Source organism: Vigna unguiculata, chromosome 5 (genome assembly GCF_037176805.1).
Source record: "Vigna unguiculata cultivar grain cowpea cultivar isolate G323 ecotype 2 chromosome 5, ASM3717680v1, whole genome shotgun sequence".
Taxonomy (NCBI): Eukaryota; Viridiplantae; Streptophyta; class Magnoliopsida; order Fabales; family Fabaceae; genus Vigna; species Vigna unguiculata.
This window is the reverse complement of record NC_140796.1, coordinates 10203668-10227566: the sequence shown is the minus strand read 5'-3', so window position 1 is coordinate 10227566 and position 23899 is coordinate 10203668. Positions and strand designations below refer to the sequence as shown.

The window sequence follows — 23899 nt, the reverse complement described above, 5'->3', positions numbered from 1 at the left end:
TTATTAATATTAATAAGTGTGCATGTGTTATAAGCGTGCATGTGCCAGTTCAGGAGAAATGAGATTGGAGAATTATAAACCACTAAAAGAAATCTTTTGTAATTTTGAATATAAAGAAACATCATATTTATAGTAAGTGTTTTCTATTTAAAATAATCTGAAACAAATATTGAGTTACTCTGTGCAAAAGTATTTTGTTTTCTATATGTAAGATTTGAACAAATTAAGCATAGCGAAGTTTAAGGACGACCTTAGTAGATTCTATTTTAGGTTAAATATATTTTTTTGTTATTTAATATTTAACGAAAATTTAAATTAATCTTTCTTTAAAATTTTAATCTAATTTAATCTCAAATTTTAAAAATATTTAGATTTAGTTATTTTAACTTAATTTTGTTAAATTTATTTACGTTCCAAATATATCTCATGATAGTATTTGAGTTATTTTTACCGTTTGACATATTTTCAGCTAAGAAACATATCTGAAACATCAAATAAACTTAATAAAATTTGGTTAAAAATATTAAATACACACATTTTCTAAAATGGAACATTGGACAAAATTTTTGAAAATGAACTAATTCTAATTTTTACTAAAATTTAAGAGATAAAAAATATATTTAACTCTTCTTCTATCAGTTCAAGTATTAGAACTCCTCCAATGTAATTCTCGCCGCTTTTCTTTTTTGTAAGATTTAATAAAATTTTTAACTCGATATTAATTATAATAATGTAATATTTTTTGTTTATTTTTAATTTAATCTAACTTTTATATTTTTTAAAGGATTTAGTATGATTTTTTAATTAGATTATTTTTAATTTAGTTTAGAAATTATGAAATAATATTTGTTAGTATAATTATTTATCCTTTTTACGTATTTATTATCTATTTCTTTTTTAATTCTAAACACATAAAAAGAATAAGACTGATCTAAAAAGATCACATTAATTCTTTATATTAAATAAAGATAAGTAAAACATAAATAAATAAGCACTTCAAATAAAAATAAAAGTACTATTACTTTATTATTTTTGTAACATGGCATTATTTATACCTGGTAAAACTTTCACATCAAAATTATTTGACATAACGTAAAAACTTCATTAAAAGAAGAACGTGAGAACTTTATTTAAAGAAGAAGAAAAGAGTACTATAAAATTTGAAACCTAAACACATGCAAAAAAAGCAAACGCCAAAAATTAACAAACCCAAATTTTCAATTATTTGAATCCAACAAGCTTAGCACAGAACCTTTAAAAGTTTTAGAATGTTCAAGTTCTCTTCCTGATTATTATGTGAAATCCTCGGTGAAAACCGCAAACAAAAATGGTTCAAAATCAATTACAAGATTGTAAAAGTACCAACTTTCACAAAGAAATGGTCCTTGGGAGGGGTCATCAAAAGATGAGTTGTTCTTGTTGCAGACATAACGACAATGGCGAAAATGGTTGGCACCAGCTCCAGGGGAAAGTACCGACAGTGAACTGAGGAGAGAGGGAACGATGATGAGAGGTCACTGTCGAGAACAAACTAACAATTTTACCATTGGAACCAACTCACCCAACAAGTTAAATTTGCATATCGAGTCAAAGAAACATCTACTATAGCTTCTACACTTCTTCATCAATGGCTTCCAATGGAAAAAGCCAAAGCAATAATGGCCTCGAGCATGCAGAAAAGGAAGTGGTGGCTATTCTGGTACCTTTGCCAGCACAAGGCCATCTCAACCCGTTTCTCCACCTCGCACGCCTAATTGAATCACACAACATACCAGTTCATTTTGTTGGCACAATCACCCACATTCGTCAGGTCACACATCGTTACCACAGCTCCACTGCAAACTCAAACATTCATTTCCATCGCTTTGAAGTCCCTCCCATTGTTTCTCCTCCTCCCAACCTCAACGACAATGCAGAATCCAATGGTTTTCCCTCTCATCTGCTTCCTTTCTTTGACGCCACTTTCCAACTTAGGGAGCCTTTTCGGGAACTTCTTCAGTCTCTATCATCTCAAGCCAAAAGGGTCGTAGTCATACATGACGCCGTCATGGCTTATGTTGCACAAGATGCTACACACATGCCAAATGTTGAGAACTACACTTTTCACTCCTCGTGTGCCTTTTACACCGCCCTTCGCCTTTGGGAGGAAATAGGAAGGCCCAAAGGCTTGCATGTCCCAGAACCGATTCCTTCTCGGGAAGGATGCTTCCCACGTCGATTCGGGGACTTCATGAATGCTCAAAGTGAGTTCCACCAGTTCAGTGATGGCATCATCTTCAACACAAACAGGGCAATTGAAGGTGATTACATTGAGTTTGTGGAGGGTGTGAATGGTGGCAAGAAGGTTTGGGCTTTGTGGCCATTCAAGTCTTTAGCCGTTGAGAAGAAAGATTCAGAAGGAGTTAGGCACTCATGCGTGGAGTGGCTTGATAAACAAGAGGCAAATTCAGTTATATATGTGTCTTTCGGGTCGACAACAACTTTGACGGAGGAGCAAATCCAAGAGCTTGCAAGAGGGTTGGAACAAAGCAAGCAAAAGTTCATTTGGGTGCTGAGAGATGCTGATAAAGTAGACATCTTTGATTGTAATGCGGCAAAAAGGCATGATCTTCCAACTGGGTTTGAAGAGAGAGTTGAGGGCATGGGGCTTGTGGTGAGGGATTGGGCACCCCAATTGGAAATTCTGAGCCACTCTTCAACAGGAGGGTTTATGAGTCACTGTGGATGGAACTCTTGTTTAGAGAGCCTGACCATGGGGAAGCCAATAGCAGCATGGCCTGTGCATTGTGACCAGCCAAGAAACACTATTCTGATAACACAGGTGCTCAAGGTTGGTTTGGTTGTGAAGGATTGGGCCAAAAGGAATGTGGTTGTTAGTGCTTCGGTTGTTGAGAATGCTGTGAGAAGGTTGATGGAAACGAAGGAAGGTGATGAGATGAGAGAGAGAGCAGTGAGGCTTAAAAATGCCATTCATAGGTCCATGGATGAAGGTGCAGTTACTTCCACAGAAGTGGATGCTTTCATTGCTCACATCACAAAATAGTCCTATCAATTCATACTTGTTCCTAGTTGAATCTATCACAATTTTACAGTTCATCAAGTTATTTCAAAATAATGCACTCATCTTTCTGTTTCTTTAGACATTATAAAGATTTCGTATGAATGTGTGCTCTGCACTGCCCATTACCACTTCTGCATTAAGAATACTTATGACCTCAAAATCTTTGTAATTTAAAACAGCCTCATCTGGCTTCATTTTGCAATTTCTCAAACTGAGCCATGAGATGTTGTAATTGCTGTCGCTGGGCTCTATAGCTTTGCCCTAATACTTCTTTAGAGAATCTCAAATCTGACTTGATGTCTCCTAGTTCAAGATGATTTCAAACTATCAAATGCTTGAAATGGATAACTTTTGGCATTTAAATTCCTCAACTTCATGTTATCTACTCCATCTTTTGCCGTAACAATTCAATATCCCTTGCAGATAAGGTTATCTGCTAATAAAAATAAAATAAATAAAACTCCTAACAAAGTTTGATCCAATTTTAGCATGCTCCAAGGTTACATTTGTTGATAATATCACTTTAATAACCTCCAAATGCTTTGGAATCTCATGTAGGTGGTAAGATCCTACAAAATTTAATTCAGTAGAATGGGCAAAATTGCTTATATAGTTCATTTGGTTAGAGTAACACATAAAAGGTATCGGGTATTCCACTAGTAACATTTTTATTTTGAGGTTTTCTAAATTTAAAATTTGGAAGATTAATGATTTTGAGCTTTTTCTTTTGGGCTTAGAGAAGAGCAGCAAAGTGAAATAAGATAGGAAAATGATTTTTTGAATACTAGATTTTAACAACTTTCTCTTGAAATCTTAAATATCATTTTTTAAGTGATTTTATCAGTGAAGTTTTGGGGTGTGTTATTTTTAGATGGTGCTATTAGAGAGTTAATAGAGAAAAAGGTGAAAAAAGAAAAATATTAGATCTTGGGAGTTAAGCTAGGATGAGAACAGAGAAAAAGATGAAAAAAGAAAAATATTGGATTTTGGGAGTTAAGCTAGGGTGAGAATAACAATCTAAGTAGGAAAATTTACATTCTTCTTTTCTTTTCTTGCTTACATGTGTACATGATGAGTTAGGTTAAATTGTGATTCATTTTGGTTAATTATTATCTTGAGGTTTAAAATAGTTTACTTAAAATATATTAAAATTCCAAAAACTTGATAATTCATTTAGTTATAGGTTTTCGATGGATATTACGAGAAAAATGATATTTTGATAAAAAAATTAATTTCCATTAAAATTAAATGATGGTATAAGAGTTTTAAAATAAAGTTTTTTTAAAATTTACAAACTTTAATAGCATCCCACCAAGTTATTACATAAGTCGTATGAACAAACTTTAAATTCAAACCACAAAGTGGATAACATCACAAATTTATTACATGTGTTGTTAACTGAAAGCGTCATCTAACTTGTTCAGATTTCTTTAAATAATTTCACCTAATATTTAAGGACATACTTTAATCAAGATTATATTTAAGGCCATACTTGAATCAAAATTAGGGCTATCAGATGTGTCTAGTCTTTAACAATATTGAGGTATATGAAAAAAAATAAACATGAAAACTGTACAGTATGACTCGAGCCTAACTAATAGAAACATAATGGACAAAATCGGAAGCAAAACGCAAAATTTGTCTCCGCGTGAAACAAAGTGGCTGCAGACAGACTTCCATGTTTGCAAATTGAACTTGGGTAGTGGTTGGCAGATCATGCCAAGTATGCTCTCTGAGATTCATAAAACTCTTACGGATTCTCGCTACAAAATAGAGAAAAAATTTATAAGCTAAAACCAAAAAATGACGCCCAAGAATATACATTTATGAAATGTTTGAATATGATTCAAAATATAACACTTACATCTTGGATAGATTAAAAAAAAAAATAAAGAGATAAAAAAAATACCTATTTTAAGAAGTTCTTGTAACATTTTGAGCACCTCCTGTCTTCTGCCCATGAATCAAGCTGAATGCAGACAAAGAAGTAAAAAAGACTAATTAGCAAGTTTGAGTGTAAAAAAGACTAATTAGCAGTTCATCATACGAAGAAAGAATCTACAAGACCGAGGGAGGGAAGGAAAATAAAAAACAAGAACCAAAACAATAGTAGAAAAAATTGCAAATAAAATAACATTGTTCCAACCATAACAAACTTACTCGTACTATCCAATCTCTCCCCACGTAATATCCTTGACAAACGTTATCTTGATAGAATTTTCAGTCGATCAAGAGCACATATTATTTCATGTTCTTCAATTTTCATACTGATCTTTCCTGATGACTAAGAAAGAAATATAATTAAATAATACATCCATTGTATAATATGTTAACAGAGCAATAACATCTACAACAATAGTCTCATCAACAATAGTCTCATCCACTTATAAAAGAGGTAAACAAAAACTGAAAATAAGCCACAAAGTGAAGCATCCATTGAGAAACTAGTAACATTCCATTACCATATTTCAACCCAACCAAATCTATTAGCTTGACTATGTATGCAATAAGCCGTTTACTACTTTATGAAGCCAAAAAAGAGAAAAAAAAAAAATAACATATCAGATATTCATGCTAAATGAGCATATGTATATGTGCAGATTGTAACTATGCTCACTGCATAAGAAGTATACAGTGGATAGTAGACAATCACAAAAGTACTAAACTTTTACCCCACACACATAATTTTGATTCATTAATGAGATAAGTTATACTAATGAGGGTAGAACCTACTTGTAAAGAAATAACTTGCTCTAAGACGTTATCCAAATTTTCCTTGAATAGAGACAAAATCTGTCGTATTGTAACGTCCTTGTGCATGAACAAAACAACAGAAGTAGCAGCATTCACCTTATTCACGCAGTTCCTTACATCTTGATAAGATTTGTCAGAGTTTAGTAACAAGCTACAATCATATATAACGGATCCCATTTTCTTCAACACAAGATTCAAAATTTTATGGCACCGGTCAAACATGAAAAAACAAGGTAAAATATAAATAAACCGGAGGCTGAATTGATCGGGAGGAGGTCTTTGTTCATCATCTTCTGGAATGCACTGTGATCAAGTGAAATTTAGAATCAATGAAAGTACTCAAATCAATTCATATAAAAAAATTAAGATCCATTTCTTCAGAAAATAAAATAAAAGAAAACTCATAAATTACCAGAAGACTTACTAGTATCAGAAAACATACTAAGGAGTCTAGCAAACATTTAAACATGAAATTTTATATATATATATATATATATATATATATATATATATATATATATATATATATATATATATATATATACACACACACACACACACACATATACATAAAAAATATATAAATTAATCCAAGTTGTCAACAAAAATTAAAACCCATTTCTTTCATAAAGAAAAATATGGCAAAATACACTTACCTGCACAACATCTATCAGATATTCTGAAAGATGATGGCCTAGAGTGGCAATGCTTTGTTCAGAAAGTCTTGTGGGCTTGGAATCCACTGTAACAAGTATTCTCAGAAGAGAGTATCTATTATCCAAAGAAGGCTTTTGTGACTGTGGTACAAACTCGTATGAGAAATCATTCTTATAAGAAAATTCTAAATAGAAAAAATTGCAATGTAAAAGAAAATGTGTCAACTTACTATCTGATCAATAATCAATTTCTCTATCAACCGTAGAACAATTGCATTGTCCCCCATCTGTTGAATGTATGAGCAAACAACAGCTGTCATTGACATTAAAGTTTGGCGAAGTGGGTCACTCGTAAAACCAGATGAACCAAATTCTGCAAAATTAGAAGTAATAACATTTCTCAATCTCTGGTGTCTGAAGATTGCCAAAGTAGGTTTAGAAAGATAAAAAAATATAGATAATTTCGATCACCAAAGATTACTCAAGCAACTTCTTATTGCTAACATGTTATGCATACATACAATGTCAAATATTTTCTTCAATTAAGTAACTTTGCCAGCTAGAGCATGGGAAGAATTCCATATAAATATTGTTATTTACAAGTTACCAAGAAGCAAGATAAAGATGGCAGGAATGCAAAATTGGCTGATTACAGATAGCAATGTAGTAGTATCCCAACTACTGAGCATTATGGACAAAAGCACTTAATTGGAAAAGTGAAACAAGATATGGATAATATCAAATGTTATACAACAGGTAGTCCAAATAAATCTTTGTAAGCTACCAGGAGGAACTTTGAAACGCGAGACCAAGGTGATTAAAAAACTCAAGTAATCTGCAATTTCTACATGGCCCTCCCTATAGGCTGAATGGAGAATCTCTATGATCCTAAATAAGACATAGGAGTCTAGATCATCACCTGCAATAGTACCAAAAAAAATAATATTCAGAAGCTTTAACCCAGAAATTTTACAGCCTTTATATCATTAGTACATAAATCCTACTTATACTTAAAAGGCAATGGTTACACTGAACATTAAAAATGTTAGTACAGGAAGTGAGGGAAAATTGCTGTACAAAAAGTATGATCCATTGCTTTAAGCTATCAAAACACTTATTTCACAATAACATCACTAAGCTTTAGAATTAAAACAAAAATTATTACAAAATGGAAGAAAAAGGTTGGAAACTTATTCTGCTCAAACAAATGTAAATGATAAACCTTTCAATAACTTAAATTAATCAAATTATTCAACATTAGGTATGCAAATGATAGTAGGTATGAAGAAAAAATTACTAAAAAAAAAAAAAAATCGTGTTAGTGAAATTTTTAAACGAGTCTGAAGCTTACTTAGGCAACAATAGACTATTGACTTTAATATAGGCTGGTCCAAATGAGAGAAATAGTAAAGGGAACATAAAGAGAGAACTTGAGATTCTCTAGGAAGCCTGAGAAAAGGACCATAAGATATTTGTCCTGCAACGTGAAAAAAACAAAAAAATTAGAAGCCAAAAAAATAACTCACAGGTGTTGTATTATTAATAAGGATGTCAACATCATGTTCATGTTTACCTCCCTCTTGATATGTACAGTAAAAATCTTGCAACGACTGCTGCATGTTGTCATACATGCAAACAAGTGCTGGATTCCAAGCACGCTGCCCAATACGATGTAGGAGACGTAACACAGCCTATGATGAACATAAAATGTTTTAGGTAAAAGGAGATATTAAATTGCAGACTTAAGATAAATGCAAAGGCAGATTAATCTCTCAAAATGCAGTCAAACCACGAATTTAAAATAAGTCTTCCTTATCAAATCAAAATAATAACTACCTCGGAGCAGGCTGGGTGATTATCTCCAAGCTGGATAAGCAACAGAGGGAGATATCCAGTCCATGCACGTAAAGCCTCTTGAAGAACTATATATTCTGGATTGCTTGTCCATGTGGGAATCATGCTTTCCATCTATATTTGGACCAAAGACAAAAAAAACACACATTAATCTTGAAGGAAGGAAATAAATTGTTTTCAAATGATTATCCAAGATTCAAGAATTTCATTTCAATAGTGTTCTCAGAACGAGATGAATCCAAACTCACGTAAGTTAACACATCTTCAATGGCAGAAACACAGGCATTCAGCAAAGAACCTGGCTTGCTTTCCTTAAATGTCAGGGTAAAAGCCTGCAATGTCACAAACCTAGCAACATCAACACCTTTATAGGAAACAAAAAAACATCATAAACAAAACGTCGAGGAAGATGACAACCAGAAAATTAGCTCTTTCAATTTCTATTCTAATTTCAGTAGTTGATATATTTTTGCTTATAATAACAAAAAATAAAGTCACACTAGTTTATTGTTTTAAAGAATTAACAACTGATGATAAAATCTTGTTTTCACCATGTTTTTCCCAGTCTCTAGGATAAGAGAGAACAATTAGAAACAGAATTTTGTAATTATTGTGGGAAACAAAAAGGAAAAAAATGTCAGCAAATATAACAAGTCAATATCCAGAATTAATGGCATTCACGTTCTAAGAAAAATGAACTAGAATTCATTCAACAAGTCAGACCTGAAGAAGGCGTGATGTCCAATCACCTGTCCCTCGTGAAACAAATTTCGAAACAAATGGAAGGAGTTGAACTAAATGCTCTTCCCAGACAGTCTTAGCAGACTGCGTAGCCCAGGAGAACTGTATAATAAAATTCTAGCCCATTTCAGCCATAGAATGATCACAATTTTCAACTTAATGAAACTTCAAAAGTATAATATGAGCATATCTATCTAACCTTCCCAAGCAGAGCATTTTCAAAAAATTCAAGAAATCTCTCCAACAAATGTGGAGGAAGACTCGTCCATTCATTTAACTCAAAATATATTTTGGCAATGACCATGTTCAAGTCAAGCAACCTATCACAATCCTGCAATAAAAGAAAAAAGAAAAAAATCAGTTTTTTTGAAATTAAAGGAATATCACAATCCTGCTGCTCCCCACTCTCACAAATGGAACCAAATCACAATAACACAACAGAAAAAGGGTAATCCATCACAGGAAATTTACACGGGTAAACTATATTTATCTTTGGAATATAAACTTGACCTTAACCAAATTTGTCGGCTGGTGACCAAAGCAAACTCACAAATCAAGATCAACTCAAGAAAGGTTGCAACTTTTAATATTTCAATTACTACTCAAAATATTGATAGAAGCTTTTGGTTAAGATATAAATATATGTTCTTTAAAGTATACCAGTTGGAACACTAGACAAGCCTTTCCAAAAGTCACATTTCTTCAATCTAACAGTTCAATGGATACATGATACAATTGCCTCCCCTCAGAGAGGAAAAGAAAATATTTAAGAGAGAAAAGGGAACATAACAATGAGAATTATATATCCTCCTTGGACCTAATTAGAAAAAGAACATGACTTTTGTCGGGGAAACCTCCTCCTTCTGGGTACTTAGTGTTACCTTCTAATAAAATTCTTTTTTACAGATATCAACCAACAGCAGCAAAATAATGAACTTAGCAAATCAAATTTATGTTGATTGGGTTATCAAAGGGGAAAATAGCTAATCCGAACAGTTCCATATCCTCTTTAGACCACAAATTTACAATTAGTTTCTACTCACCAGTCCCCACTAAAGGGTTAAAAACAGACACATACCCTTGCTGAAAGATGATCAGTGGGATTGAGTGGAAAAAGAGAAAATAATTTCTTCAAGAGTGCAGAAGAGATGCTAACATCAGCTACATCAGGTCCACCTTGAGAACTTGGAGATTGTGATTTCTTGTCAGTCCCATAAGCAATAGACCTAACTATAAGATCTATGCTATGAAGGAGGGATGCCATACAAGCAAAAGACTTCCCTTCAAGACTTTCCATCGAATGAATCGATGGAATAAATTCCAGGAAAATATTTATTAACGGTGGAACTAGATCCTTCAAATTCTTTATGATAATAGAAAAACCTACACAAACAGATGAAGCATAAAATGGGACAGTCAAACGATCAGTGAGAACATCAAAAGCTTTACAAAGCATTTAGAATTATGCTTCAAAAATTGCATTGTTAGGTTATCATACCATTTGAGTTCGTAGACATTTCATCGTCAAAGGCATGCAATACCCTTCGGCCAGTATCATCCTATTAAAAATACAAAATATTAAAAAAAATTGATGAGTGAAAAAGATAAAATAACGTTAGCATTAACCGCAATGAGATATTTCACACAGCAGAAACTTATCAGGACTGAAAAGCAAAAAGTTTAGATCATAAATTATAACTCATAGATATGTACTTATCCAGATATGTAACGTGTTAGAATCTGTGCAAATTAGAAAGTACAAAATGTATCCTGAGAAAAAACTATGGGTTCCATATGCACATATTTCGTCAAATTTAAGCACGACACTGAGTATAAATGGAATGAAAAAAAAAATTGCTAAAATAAAAATGCAGAGTGGTTTAGGCATAAAAATACCAAAGCATAAATTAAAAAGATTGAACAGAGCATCTACAATTATACTTTTTATACATATCATGAAGCCTTAACAGCTAAATGGAAATAAAATACCTTATTGCGCAAATCAGTTTGTGCTTTATTCCATGGAAGGAGTGACAAGCATCGAACCAACCCAGAAAGAGCGTCCTTTAGTTTTCCTTTCTCTTGTAAATAGTACTGGTTCCTCTTTAGAATATGCTCATAATTCAGAAAAATCTGTTAACCACACAACCAGTAAAGTGAATTTTAAGCATCAAATACAAAAATACAACAATTACAATTCCAGTGGATATAGAACTCAATTTCAGGAACAATTAAAGAATAAAAGTACGCAGATGAAGAATAGAATAAAATGGTGGGCTGGGAAATATATAATAGAATGATGGCACAGAAACCAATCGGTAAAAAAAATGGGAAATAGAAATGCAATAAATCAGTGGGTTTTGCCAATACAACTAAGAAAAATACTACCACAGCAACTTGTGAACGACATTTCCTAAATTCCTCAAACAAGTGTTCAATCAATAGTGTTAAGAAGTGGACTTTAATCCTAACTAAACCCATGTTAAGAAGTGGACTTTAAACTTAACCCAACCCCACTACATTGGCTTGTAAGGTAATGTTTGTATTACATAGCCACTTATATACTCTAAATTGGCCTTATCTCTAGTCGATATGGCACTTCCAACACACCCTCTCCACACCGAGGTGTATACATCTTGTGTGTGGGATTAGACATTAATGGGTGGTCCGATAGAGACCCGATAGTAAGTGGAATAAACCCAACAAACAACAAATCTCCCGATAGCGAGTGACACAATAAGTCAAACAAATGACAAATCTTTCTAGAAAAGGATCTAATTATGGCTATGATACCATGTTAAGAAGTAAACTTTAAACCTAACTCAACCCATGCTAAAAAGTGAACTTAGCCTAACTCAACTCCATAAAACCGGCTTGTAAAATGAAGTTTGTACCCACTTATATACTCTAAATTGTAAAATGAAGTTTGCACCCACTTATATACTCTAAAGTGACCTTATCTTTAGTTAATGCTGGACTTCCAACAAGTATTATAATTAAGGTATCATCATAAAATTTCAGAATAATAAGAATCTTTAATTTATAGACATTTCCCTCAATTAAGTTTCAACCTATTGTCATATGTGGATCAAAGTTCTACAACATCCACATATATTGAAGCATTTACTCATTTCTCTTCCTAGTGTTGGGCAACATTTCAGACAGAAAATAACGTAAAATTCAAAAATCATTAGCATTATGACTAATGTTTTGACATTCGGTCAATAAATAAATATAAGCTTCTTGGCAGGGGTGGAAGTAAAATCCAATTACAAGAGCATCAGAATGTTTAACGAGCTCATAAATGCTACTAATGCAAGAGAAAAATCCCCTTCAGCCCCACCCTATTCTCCCACCCAAAAATACTCTAGACCAAAGAGTTGCATTTTAAAAAGAATTTAATTACAAGTATCGATCCTAACATACAGATAAAGAAATTTAGAATATGACAAATAATATCACCTTTTCTGCATACAACGGTGTGAAGGAAGGAGGATAGAACTCGAGCATGAGATCAAAAAAATCAAATGCCATCATCCGGACGTCAGCCGACAAATGAGTCATTGCATTAAAAATGTACGGCATCAATAAAGAAACGATCAACTCTTGATTGTCCTACAAAGTATAGGACGGGAGAACCGATTAACAGAATAAAGCAAATGAAGTCTCAAGAATCAACTTTAATGTAATGATGTAGTAATATAAAGATTACTGGATACGTCAAGCAAAAACAAATTATATCCTCATAATCAGAATTGAAGAACAATAAGGATAACAATAAGCCCCAGAGTATTACAGCCAGCCATCTTGATGCATGATAATATAGATTATTAACCAGAGGCCATATAACAAAGCATAAATCATGAAAAAGAATCAGCATCATTTACTTTTTCATAAGTGATGAAAAGATAAAAAAATTCATTGGGAATATGAGTGTATCATCCTAATGTGTTAGAGAAGTGATTCAAGCAAATAAAAAGAGAAGTACATCTTTACAGCAAGGTAAAATCACAACTTTGAAGAGATCATATAATGATTTCCGAACTACTTTATCATCATCACCAATGCGCTCACGAAGTTTTTCTACAGTAGCATACTTGTGCGACTTCTGTTCAGCTGGATGCCTGGCGAATAAATCCTTAATACCCATCAATGCATCTGTAGTTTAGGATGTGGAAAAGAGAGTATTAACATGAGGATGACCAAATTTAAATGAAAATTCAAATGCTTAAGTTCCTGGCATTAATTTAAATAAAGCAATGGCATTAATTTAGGGAATTACAATTCAAAAAGAATGAGTACAACAGAAATAGGAACCAAGCCAACACATTAAAGCAATCAAGATATGCCATTAGACTAACTTTCATACGATCCAAACAATGTGAATAATGGCTCCTTAATTTTATTTTTGACAGGTTTGCAAATTAATACAAATATTGGCAGTGTTCATGATCTTGATTTAATGGCTTCAGGCTTAAATTCAAACCAAAATGAGCTATCATTTCTAAAAATTTAAAACAAAAACAGAACCAAGGCTTTGCTTTGGTGTTTCAGCTCCAGATCAAAGCTCTGGCTATTTCAATCCATAATAATGTTCTGTTGATTATATTAAAACAAAACATATTGAAATTGTAATAAATAAGTAGAACTATCTAAGTTGTTCATACATCAATCATATTCCCTCCACATGTTAGTAGCAAGTGCACAAGCACAAACAGGCCTCTAACTAGGTTAATAGCTTAACAAGATAATCTCTATTGTACTAAAATTTTTTGTTCCACTCAGCTAATCAAGATTAATCTTTTTGAAAAATTTATTGGTTCTAAACATACAAAATTTGTTCTGTAGAGAACTAATGACACTAATATGCACATTGAAAAGCAATACATGATGACAATATACTAAAATAAAAATATACCTCTACGAACTTTTGGATTGTGATGAGATGTTTGCTGGAGAAGTTCTTTTAAGGTCAAACCTTTCTTGTTTACAGCCAAACCTGCCTTCTCTGCAGCCACACTCTGTTCCGGCAGAACAATTGCTGTTGGAGATATGTTGGTAAACTTATTATTTCATGACATTAAAGTCATTCATAAACAAAAGTTATAAAACAATTAAAAAGAAATTCCAATCCATGCATCTAGTTTTAATTTCATTTTGGTTTATAAAACCAAACAATTCATAAATAAACATGTCATGAACAGAAAATATTTTAATTTTGGAGAAGGGTACCTTTAGATTTAATCTCAGTATTTGTTGTATTCTTAGGTGGTGGCAGTTTCTTCCCAATCTTTCGCCTTATTTTCTGAAAATTTTGAACAAGTGATACGTTAAAAATGCTTCAACAAGAGTAAGAGTTACAGATAAAGAAAGGAATGTAATAAAGTTGTGCCAGAGCCATAGAGGAAACCTTAAAGTCAATGCCATGCTGTTTCTTCGAGTTGGCTTTAGAACGTGTCATCTTGCCCTAATAAGGAGACTAAAGAAGCAAAAACAATAGCTGAGTTAGATTTTATTGTCATTCACTTTAATTCAAAGAAAAGACAAGAAATATGAAAAAAAAAAAAAGCAGCTTCAATGTAACTGTAATTTGAGAGTGGATTGGAGGTGAGATAGTGATTTTTAATATATTCACAATGCTGTGCCTTTGCTCCTTGTAGTAGCACAGTGGCAAGAGTGAAATATATCCCAATCAAGTTTTATGGATATGGGAAAATATCGGAGACCCGAAATTCAATTCCTTTAAGAAAAATATATCGGAACCATAGCGATTTATGGCGATAACATCGCCACCGCCATGTTGTGGCAGCAAGGCATAACTCTGACACCGATTTCCGCCGAAAGTAAAGAATGAGAAGAATGGAATGTTACCAGAAGATAGGGTCTTCTTCTACGGTGACGACGCTGGTAAATTGACGAGAACCGCAGAGGCTCCGAACTTCAATGGCGGCCACTACGCTGTGAAGTTTTGTTTGATGCGGCGGCGGCAGCAACCAAGCAAAGGGTTTAAAAGAAAATAAGCTAAAAAATATTGAATGTTCATAAATATATGAAAAATATAAAAGAATAAATAAAAATATTTGTTAATATTCTCTTCTCCACTTTTAATTTTATTTTTAAGAGTTAAATATATTTTTTGTCCCTCGAGTTTCAGTAAATTTTGAAATTAGTCCCTTTTCGAAACTTATATCAATTTAGTCTTTTATTTTTAAAAATGTATGGATTTAGTCCTTCTTACCAAAGTTTAGTTTATTTGATTTCAAACGCATTTTATGATAGTATTTGAATTATTTACGACACACTTTCGTTTCAATGTTAACTTAAATATTATCATAAAATACATTTAAAATGTCAAATAAACTTAACAAAATTTGATAAAAATGACTAAATTCACACATTTCTAAAGATAAAAAACTAAATTGGTATAAGTTTCAAAGAGAGACTAATTCCAAATTTCGCTGGAACTTGAAGTCACTGAAACCTGAAGAACCAAAAGTATATTTACCCTATTTTTAATTATTATTTTAGAAATTAATTATTTTTTAAATAATTTATTTTTAACCGTTATTTTAAACTACTTTTCTATTCATTATCTTAAAAAAATTATTAATAATTATTTTAAAAATATTTTTCACATATATATATTTATAATTAATATCTAATAATTATTTTAAAAATTAATTATATATTTTTTTATTGATCTTAATTTAAATTTTTATAAAAATAAAAAAATCGAATACATAAACGCAGACGCGAAAGTACCGTATATTTGTTAGTATTTAATAAAAAGTATTTTAATATCTATCTCTAAATGTGTATTAGAAAAACCATTCTAAAAATTTCACTATTTATCATCAATTAAAATATAGTCTGTTTTAATTTATGATAATTAGTAATTGAAAAAGAAATCGACTTACAACACACAATGCACTCGATACTTATTATAATTTTTAGTATTATTTAGGATAAGGAGGCTAAATAAATACCGATAAAATATGCTTTTTTTCTGATTTTGTATATATTACTAATTTTACTGTGAATAACCTCTTGGAATAATTATTGACAAATGATATTGAAAATAATTTAAGAGATACTAATTGCACGTTCTTCCTTGTAATTCTTAACGTAAATAATATTTTTATCTTTATTGCATATAAAAATCTAGAGATTACCTTTTAAAGTAGAATTTTTATTTAAAATTATAATTAAAATATCTTTTTTATTATATAAATACATAACACATACCGAGCAGCCAAAAAATGTACATAGAATTTAGGATATATTAGGGTTAACCCTGTTTTCATTTTTATTTTGTATTTCTTTAGGATATATTAGTGCTTGGGTTTTGGGAAAAAATAGTATGTGAGTCCTTGAATTATCTATTAATGGGAAAAAATGAATTATTTTGTTTTCTATTTTACGATATTTAAAATAGAACTTTGAAATATAATTATCATTTTTCATCAAATTTAAACTGTTTAAAGTTTTTAATAAAGTTCAAATAGTAAAAGTTAGTTTTAAAAATATTTGGTTTAAAATATTTCTCAATTAAGTATTATGGCCAACATTCATTCAAAAAATATATAAATTCTAATTAACTAGGTATTTTGATGTTAAGATTTTTTTTTTACCGACCCATATTTCAATTGCATCAAGAAATATACCGTTTAAATTGCAGAAGGCAGTTAAAAAGAATAGTTTTGTCTTATTTGCATAATCTAATACATATTATAATATATATATATATATATATATATATACATATATATATATATATATATATATATATATAAAAGAACAAGAGATAATCTATTATCTATTATCTATTATATTATAATATATGTATTATAAAAAGAGATACTAGTGATAATATAAAAAAATAGAAAATTTATTTTATTATGTATTTATAATATAAGAATAGAAGATACTAAAGGATTTATTTTATTATCTATTTTTATTTTGTTAGACAAATATTTCAAAAAGTTAATTTTGTTAGTATATTATTACTTTATTTTTTTATTTATATTTATTTTGCTATCATATGTATATAGGAAGTTATTTTATTTTTAAATTAGTTTATCCTAGAAATATATTTTTTATACTATTTCTTTCGGTTTTAATTTTATGTTTTTATAATTTCTAATTACTTTATAATTTAATGATTATTAAAGAATAACTTATCTTTAAAGTATTATTTTATTTATACTTTTCTTATATTATATATTTATAATATACTTATATTATGTATTTATAATATACTTATATTATGTATTTATAATATACTTATATTATATATTTATAATATAAGAAAATAAGATACTAAAAAATTTATTTTATTATTTATTATTTTTTTTTTTACTGTTCTGACCCATCCAAGTCGGTTTTGCAATATCATTGGGAATAATCACGACCATATTCTTAAGGTATTGTATGTTTGAGAACGTGGAGTCCCGTCATAGTTTTATTCTTAGAATGCATATTAGAAGGTAAAGAAAGTAAGAAGTATTAAGATTGTACTTAACCCCGATTCTTAAACAAGATGAAATTTATTGAGTGTACTAAAACATTAACAAATATCTAAATGAAAAAGTTAAATTTTTTAGTATATTATTAATTTATTTTTTTTATTTATATTTATTTTAATATCGCATATGTACATAGAAAGTTAAATTTATTTCTTTATTCATTTATTTTATTTTTAAATTGATTTGTCCTAAATATAGAAATAAACATTTCTACTATTTTTTTCATTCTTAATTTTATTCTTTTATAATTTCTAATTACTTTATTTAATTAATTATTAAAGAATAACTTATTTTTTTAAGGTATTACTTCCTTTTTTATACTATTTTTCTATTTATCTTTTTATGATTTCTAATTACTTTATCCTTTAATAAAAATAAACTTAAAAAAAATTACTTCTATTTCTTAAAGTAATATTATATATATATATATATATATATATATATATATATATTACAAAAAAGTGAATATTTGTGACAATTAAAATTACAAGTTCTAGCAGTTAAAAATCTTTACAAATGACATTTTTTACGGTTTAAAAAATTGTCAGAATTATGAATGTCAAAAATAGTTTGTGACAAAAATATTCTAACTGTTGGTATTGTTGTCAGAAGAGAAAAAATAATAATAGCGGTTAAAAACCGTTACAAAATGTAGTATAATTTGAGTATATTTTATTATGTTTTGACGGTTCAAAATCGCTACAAAATATATCAAATTTTGACAATTAAAAACCGTCACAAAATATATCACATTATTGACGTAAAAAACCGTCACAAATAACATTTTGATAGTTAAAAATCGTCACAAAGGACATTTAAGCTTCTCTTTCAAGCATTCCCTTTAAAAAAAAATTAAATCTCTTTTCACTGTGTTACTATTTGCTTCAGATAAACCCATACAGAAAGGAATAACCAATCACATCATGACCATTTGAAATTCTCATTTTATAAAATTGTTGTTGCTATCAAATTTGGACAGTTCTTTCACAAAAATCACAATTTCCTTATATAAAAATAACAAAAAATTAAAGATAATCACATAAAGAGTAGTTTTGATATATATCTTATATAATGTGTACTTTCGAACTATTGTAAATTCAAAAATGTAGTTACTAAAATGATAAAATTTAAAAAGTTTTTTTTATTATGAATGATATTTAAATTTAGAAAATAATAATTAAGAGGATAAAATTAAAAAAAACAAAGAAATCTATATAGATTATAAATTTTATTTTATATTCGTTGAATTAATTTAATAAGACCAAATCAAAAAGTTAAAGATAACAAATATATTTATATTATAATTAGATGAGACTTGGAATAAATATTACATATACATTGAGAATATTTATAAAAATATATTTTCCTTTTATTTATTAAAATAATATTATATTTATTGATAATTCAAATTATTTACTCTAGCATATAAAAAAATATTATATAATAATTTTATCTTATAACAAAAATTTCAAAAATAATTTACAATTATCTTTTTTATATTCAATTATAATATAAATATTCTTATTTTTTTAGTATATAAAAATTAAACATGTATTATTTGACAAACAAACTAGCACTAATCATATACACACAAAAATTGGTATTAGGGTTGAACTTAACCAAATTTATTTTAAAAGAAATAAATTAAAGCAACTTTTAAGATGAAAAATTAAATTAGTTTAAAGTTTTGAACAAGGACTAATTCCATTTTTAATTAAAAGTTAAGAGAAAAAAAACATATTTAATTATTTAAATAATTATATTTATAACAAAATAAATTAAAACATTACACTTAATACTTCATTTCAAAGATTTATATTAGGGATGTCAATGGGACGAGTAGTAGCTCTCCCGTACCCTATCCGACTCGCTGGATAAATATTTGTCTCGTACCCATGTCCATATTTGTGTGAGTATCCCTTATACGGGTAATATTCACGGATATCTATGGGTACCACGGGTATTTTAAAAATAAATATATTTAACAAGATATTTTAATCATAAGTTCAAATAAAATATAATACATAACATTCATAAATTTCAAACAAAATCCAACTAACCTATCTAAATAGTGTTGAATGAAGGTTTACAAAAGAAATGGAATTTTTTTTAAACCAATTGACAAAACATAACCCATTGAAAATCAACGTGTTAATATTTTAATAATGTTTTTTTTTAACTTAAATTAGAGTATAACATGTACGAGTATGCACAGGTACACATACTATGATACTAGTATTCGCTTCGTTAATATGAAGGTATAAAAAATACGTGTACCCGTTATCCACGAATATTCATTTTTAATATTCATTTTCTACTCGTTGCAGGTTTTATCCGCAAATATCTTTGGGTACAGTTTTTTTTACATCCCTAGTTTAAATTATATATTTGTAAGAAAAAACACTTCTTAATATTATAAATTTTTATTTATATTCTTTGAATTCACATTTTAATATTTTCAACTTGAAAATGTAGACCTTATAAGATAATAGTAAGAATGAAATGAAAAGTAAAAGTAAATAAACTAATTGTTTTAAAATATACCACAAATATATTAATATTATTAGATGAGTATATATATATATATATATATATATATATATATATATATATATATATATATATATATATATATATATATATATATATATATATATATATATATATATATATATATATTACACTACATTGATTAGACGAGTCTCGCAACACACACTAAACAAATATAACAAAACATTATATGAGTCTAACAATATAGACATTACATGAGTTTGTCCACACATTGATTAGACAAGTGTAACAGAAACAATTAGACGAGTCTAGTCATACACAATAAATGAGTTTGTCCACACATTAATTAACGAGTATAACAAAAATTATTAGATGAGTCATTTCATATATTGATTAAATAAGTCTAAAAGTGCATTGATTAGACAAGTATAACGAAAAATATTAAACGAGTTTGTCGATACACTAATTAGACAAGTTTAACAATACATATTATGTATAACAAAAAAAACAACTAATTAGATGAATCTATATAATCAATATAGACGAGCTTGTCCATATAGTCATTAGTGAAGTATAGAATAAACATTAGAGGAATCATTCCACACACTAACTACATGAGTCTAGGAATACCCATTAGATGAGTCAGTCTACACACTAATTAAATGAGTATAACAATAAATACCACTGAAAAGACAAGTTTAGTAATATTCATTACACAAGTTTGTCCATACACAAATTATACGAGTCTATGAAAACATTTGACGATTTTGTCCATTCATTGATTAGACGAGTCTTGCAATACACATTAAACGAGTATGCACATATATTGATTACATAATTGTCTCCATATACTAATTAAACGAATCTAGGAACAAACACTAGACGAGTATGTTTATACATTCATTAAACAAGTCTAGCAAAATACATTAGACAAGTCTGTCCATACACAAATTAGATGGGTTTATTAATACACATTAAACGATTTTTTCCACTCTTTGATTATACGAGTTTTCCAATAGACTTTACACTAGTCTGAATATACACTTACTAAATGAGTTTAACAATACATGTTATACAAGTGTGTCCCTTTATTGATTAGACAAGTCTAACAATACATATTAGATGAGTTAGTCAATGTATTGATTAAACGGGTAAAGCAATACACATCAGACGAGTCATTTATATATTGATTAGATGACTTTAGCAATATATATTAGACAAAATCTTTTCACACACAAATTAGATAAGTCTATTAATATACATTAGACAAGTTTGTTCATTCACTAATTATATGAATCTTATAATACACATTAAATGAGTTTGTCTATATATTGATTAGACGAGTATATAAAAGAAATATTAGATGAGTCATTTCATACATTGATTAGATGAGTCTAAAAGTACACATTAGATGAGTATGTCCATACACACTACTAAAAAATAGCATTTTAACGACCACCTATTTCGGTCACTAAAAGGCTTAAAATCGGTCGCAAATCATTTAGCGACCAAAATTATGTAGTTGCGAAAACCCTGGTGGCAAACTCATTAGCGACCGAATTAAGTATTAGTTGCTAAATAGCCACCGAAATTTCGGTCGCTAATCTGTCACTAGAATGATTGGTCACTTCTTATTGTAGAGACCAATTTAGCCACTAAAATTTCAGTGACTAATTCGGTCGCTAAAATGACAAAAATTATTAATTTTAAATATATAGCAACCTTTATTTTTCGGTCGCTAATGAAATAATTTTTTATCTTAATAAAAATATCTTTTGGTGACTAAATCGGTGGCAAAAGTAAAAATATTTAGCAACCAATACCACAAAAATTGGCAAAAAACAACAAATCAAATATTCAAACGACTAGAACAATTCATGAACAAATAAAGAAAGAATAATTGGAAAGAAACATCCAACTTGTATTAGAGAAATATGAAAACAACACTACAAAGTTTTTAGAATCTGGGAACTAGCCCATAGAAGACTTGAAACGTGCATAGAGCCATGGAAACATTCTGTGAAAACTAAACTAAATGACACATGGTTCAACTAAACTACCAACTAATTAATCCTACAAGTAAGTCAATTAGCAGGTAAATTGACCCTTCAAACTCCTTTATTCAACTCCAATCCAACTAGCAAGTGCATATGGCATTACTTGAAGTCAAAGTGTTTCTTTCTCTTTAACTTGGTAACAGCATGTTGTATGTGTGTTGATTCAGTAGGCTCTGAGTAAGTGCCGAAATATTGAAGTAATAGGTGTTGTTTTCCACATTAACTTGTTGAATAATCCACAAATAAAGCAAAGAAGGAATATTGGTATGTAAATCAACACTTGGAATTAGGAGAGGCAGTCATAACATAATATAAATTACAAAGATACAATAAATACTTATTAATGACCAAAGAATAAACAAAAAAATTACTCACGCCAAAGCAGTCCAGTTTTCTAGTTGTTGCAATCTGGACCAGAGGATTTTGTTTATAGCACTAGGTACAATCCACTCTAATGCAACACAGGCACCAAAGAAATGAAACTGCAAATCTGTCATTGTAGCCACAACAACACCAATGGATACTACCGTTAATGCTAAAGCCTGTAAAGTTTCAAACCAACTCAGTTGAGTTTCAATAATAATAAAGCAAAATAAAACAAATGAGATAAGTATGAAAATTCTAAAATCTAAAATTAACTGTGGAGAATAACACATCATTTACTTATGAAACATAGAATACAAGCAACATTGTAGCTTGTAATGGATATTTGAGAGGCATGATCTCAGACTCCATCCCTTGTGAAGCTACCAAACTACGCAATGTGGTTAATGCAGGGCAACCTTCATTAATAAAAGGAATAGGCTAACTAATCAAGGGATGCTAAAGCAGAAATGCTAGAGGCATGAACATTTCATAACTAAAGAATCAAGAATCATTAAGCAAAGACAATGTGAAAGATTTTAAGCTTTGACACAAAAAGAATATACCCCCAGTGATAAAATGAAAAAGTTAAACTAATGGAACATGGTGGATTCGTTTCATTTTAGTTTTCTCATTCAAAATGGTAAAAACTGATATTCCGATTTTTTGCAAGGGGAGATCAATTACACGGTACAACCATGAAAGTGAGGATCAAACAAGAAAAAATGAAGAAAATCAGTGAAAATATAAGGAACTAAAACAATCTTACGATGCTAAAATTCTTGATAACCAAGGATAAAACACGTACTGGGAAGCAAAAATGTATTGCATTCAACCTCGGAATTTCATCAAACACGTACTGAGCAGCAACAACATCCCCACGCCCCGTTATGAGTCGATCAAAATCTCCTGCACCATTAACAATCAGTGTGAGAAACAATTTTGAAAAGTTGAATTGGAAGTGAAATTAATAGGGAACTTGCTTCAGACGTTGCAACACCAAACGGCATCGATGTGGCCACGGTAAGTGCCGAGGTGTTCGCCGTTGTCGAAGAACCAGACAGTAAGTAGGGTTGTGGTCCTTGGCACAGGAGAAGAGGAGATTGTCGTCCCTATTGTAACTGAGGAACGTGAGTGGCCTCTGGTGGCCCTTCATCAAAATCGACCTCATCTTCGGTTAGGGTTTTATGCTGCCGCGAATTTGAGAACAATCGTGAAAAGGTGGAGCCACTGAAACATGAAACATGAAATGCGAAATCTAAAAGAGGTGTTTGAATCGAAAACCGAAAACCTAGAATCGAAATACATTTGGTACAGAGAAATGAACGTGCGTTTGGGAGAACAAAAGAAGGAATTTGTGTTTGGATACAAAGAAAG

The 23899-nt window shown here is 30.0% G+C and overlaps 3 protein-coding genes across 4 annotated transcripts; 1 reads left to right on the top strand and 2 right to left on the bottom strand.

Annotated features, from left to right (window-relative positions):
* The first annotated feature begins 1394 nt into the window (after positions 1-1394).
* On the top strand, positions 1395-3186 carry LOC114184257 (zeatin O-glucosyltransferase-like). The gene has a single exon (XM_028071545.2). It carries the CDS (start codon positions 1628-1630, stop codon positions 3041-3043), a length of 1416 nt encoding a protein of 471 aa, XP_027927346.1. The 5' UTR covers positions 1395-1627; the 3' UTR covers positions 3044-3186.
* Positions 3187-4521: 1335 nt separating this feature from the next.
* LOC114185458 (uncharacterized) lies at positions 4522-15093 on the bottom strand. 2 transcript variants are annotated; one of them, XM_028073186.2, is made up of 22 exons: positions 14938-15093; positions 14477-14545; positions 14299-14371; positions 13985-14107; positions 13055-13224; positions 12529-12681; positions 11056-11199; positions 10565-10625; positions 10145-10449; positions 9266-9397; positions 9049-9168; positions 8574-8657; positions 8308-8439; positions 8045-8162; positions 7823-7948; positions 7256-7390; positions 6702-6844; positions 6472-6612; positions 5795-6118; positions 5222-5345; positions 4971-5030; positions 4522-4824 (listed from the first exon to the last, which is right to left on the bottom strand). In XM_028073186.2, exons 2-20 carry the CDS (start codon positions 14525-14527, stop codon positions 5265-5267), a joined length of 2616 nt encoding a protein of 871 aa, XP_027928987.1. In that variant the 5' UTR covers positions 14528-14545; positions 14938-15093; the 3' UTR covers positions 4522-4824; positions 4971-5030; positions 5222-5264. The 2 variants fall into 2 exon arrangements, with proteins under 2 accessions (XP_027928987.1, XP_027928988.1); XM_028073187.2 differs by lacking the exons at positions 14477-14545; positions 14938-15093 and having other exon boundaries at positions 13164-13224; positions 14299-14322.
* A 7437-nt stretch (positions 15094-22530) lies between these two features.
* Positions 22531-23693, bottom strand: LOC146886054 (uncharacterized). The gene is made up of 3 exons (XM_085673284.1): positions 23513-23693; positions 23331-23431; positions 22531-22701 (listed from the first exon to the last, which is right to left on the bottom strand). The coding sequence occupies exons 1-3, from the start codon at positions 23691-23693 to the stop codon at positions 22531-22533; spliced, it is 453 nt and encodes a 150-aa protein (XP_085529410.1).
* Positions 23694-23899: the final 206 nt, after the last annotated feature.

Bases quoted from the DNA above. Each gene is read 5' to 3' on its own strand.
- LOC114184257 (XM_028071545.2), top strand. From the start codon at position 1,628: ATGGCTTCCAATGGAAAAAGCCAAAGCAATAATGGCCTCGAGCATGCA.
- LOC146886054 (XM_085673284.1), bottom strand. From the start codon at position 23,693: ATGAGGTCGATTTTGATGAAGGGCCACCAGAGGCCACTCACGTTCCTC. The intron at 23,432-23,512 runs GTCTGAAGCAAG...TTAATGGTGCAG, and splicing joins ATGCCGTTTGGTGTTGCAAC to GAGATTTTGATCGACTCATA. The intron at 22,702-23,330 runs GTACGTGTTTTA...GAAACTTTACAG, and splicing joins CAATACATTTTTGCTTCCCA to GCTTTAGCATTAACGGTAGT.
- LOC114185458 (XM_028073186.2), bottom strand. From the start codon at position 14,527: ATGACACGTTCTAAAGCCAACTCGAAGAAACAGCATGGCATTGACTTT. The intron at 8,658-9,048 runs GTCTGACTTGTT...GTGACATTGCAG, and splicing joins GGACATCACGCCTTCTTCAG to GCTTTTACCCTGACATTTAA. The intron at 8,440-8,573 runs GTGAGTTTGGAT...GTCCAAATATAG, and splicing joins TTGAAGATGTGTTAACTTAC to ATGGAAAGCATGATTCCCAC.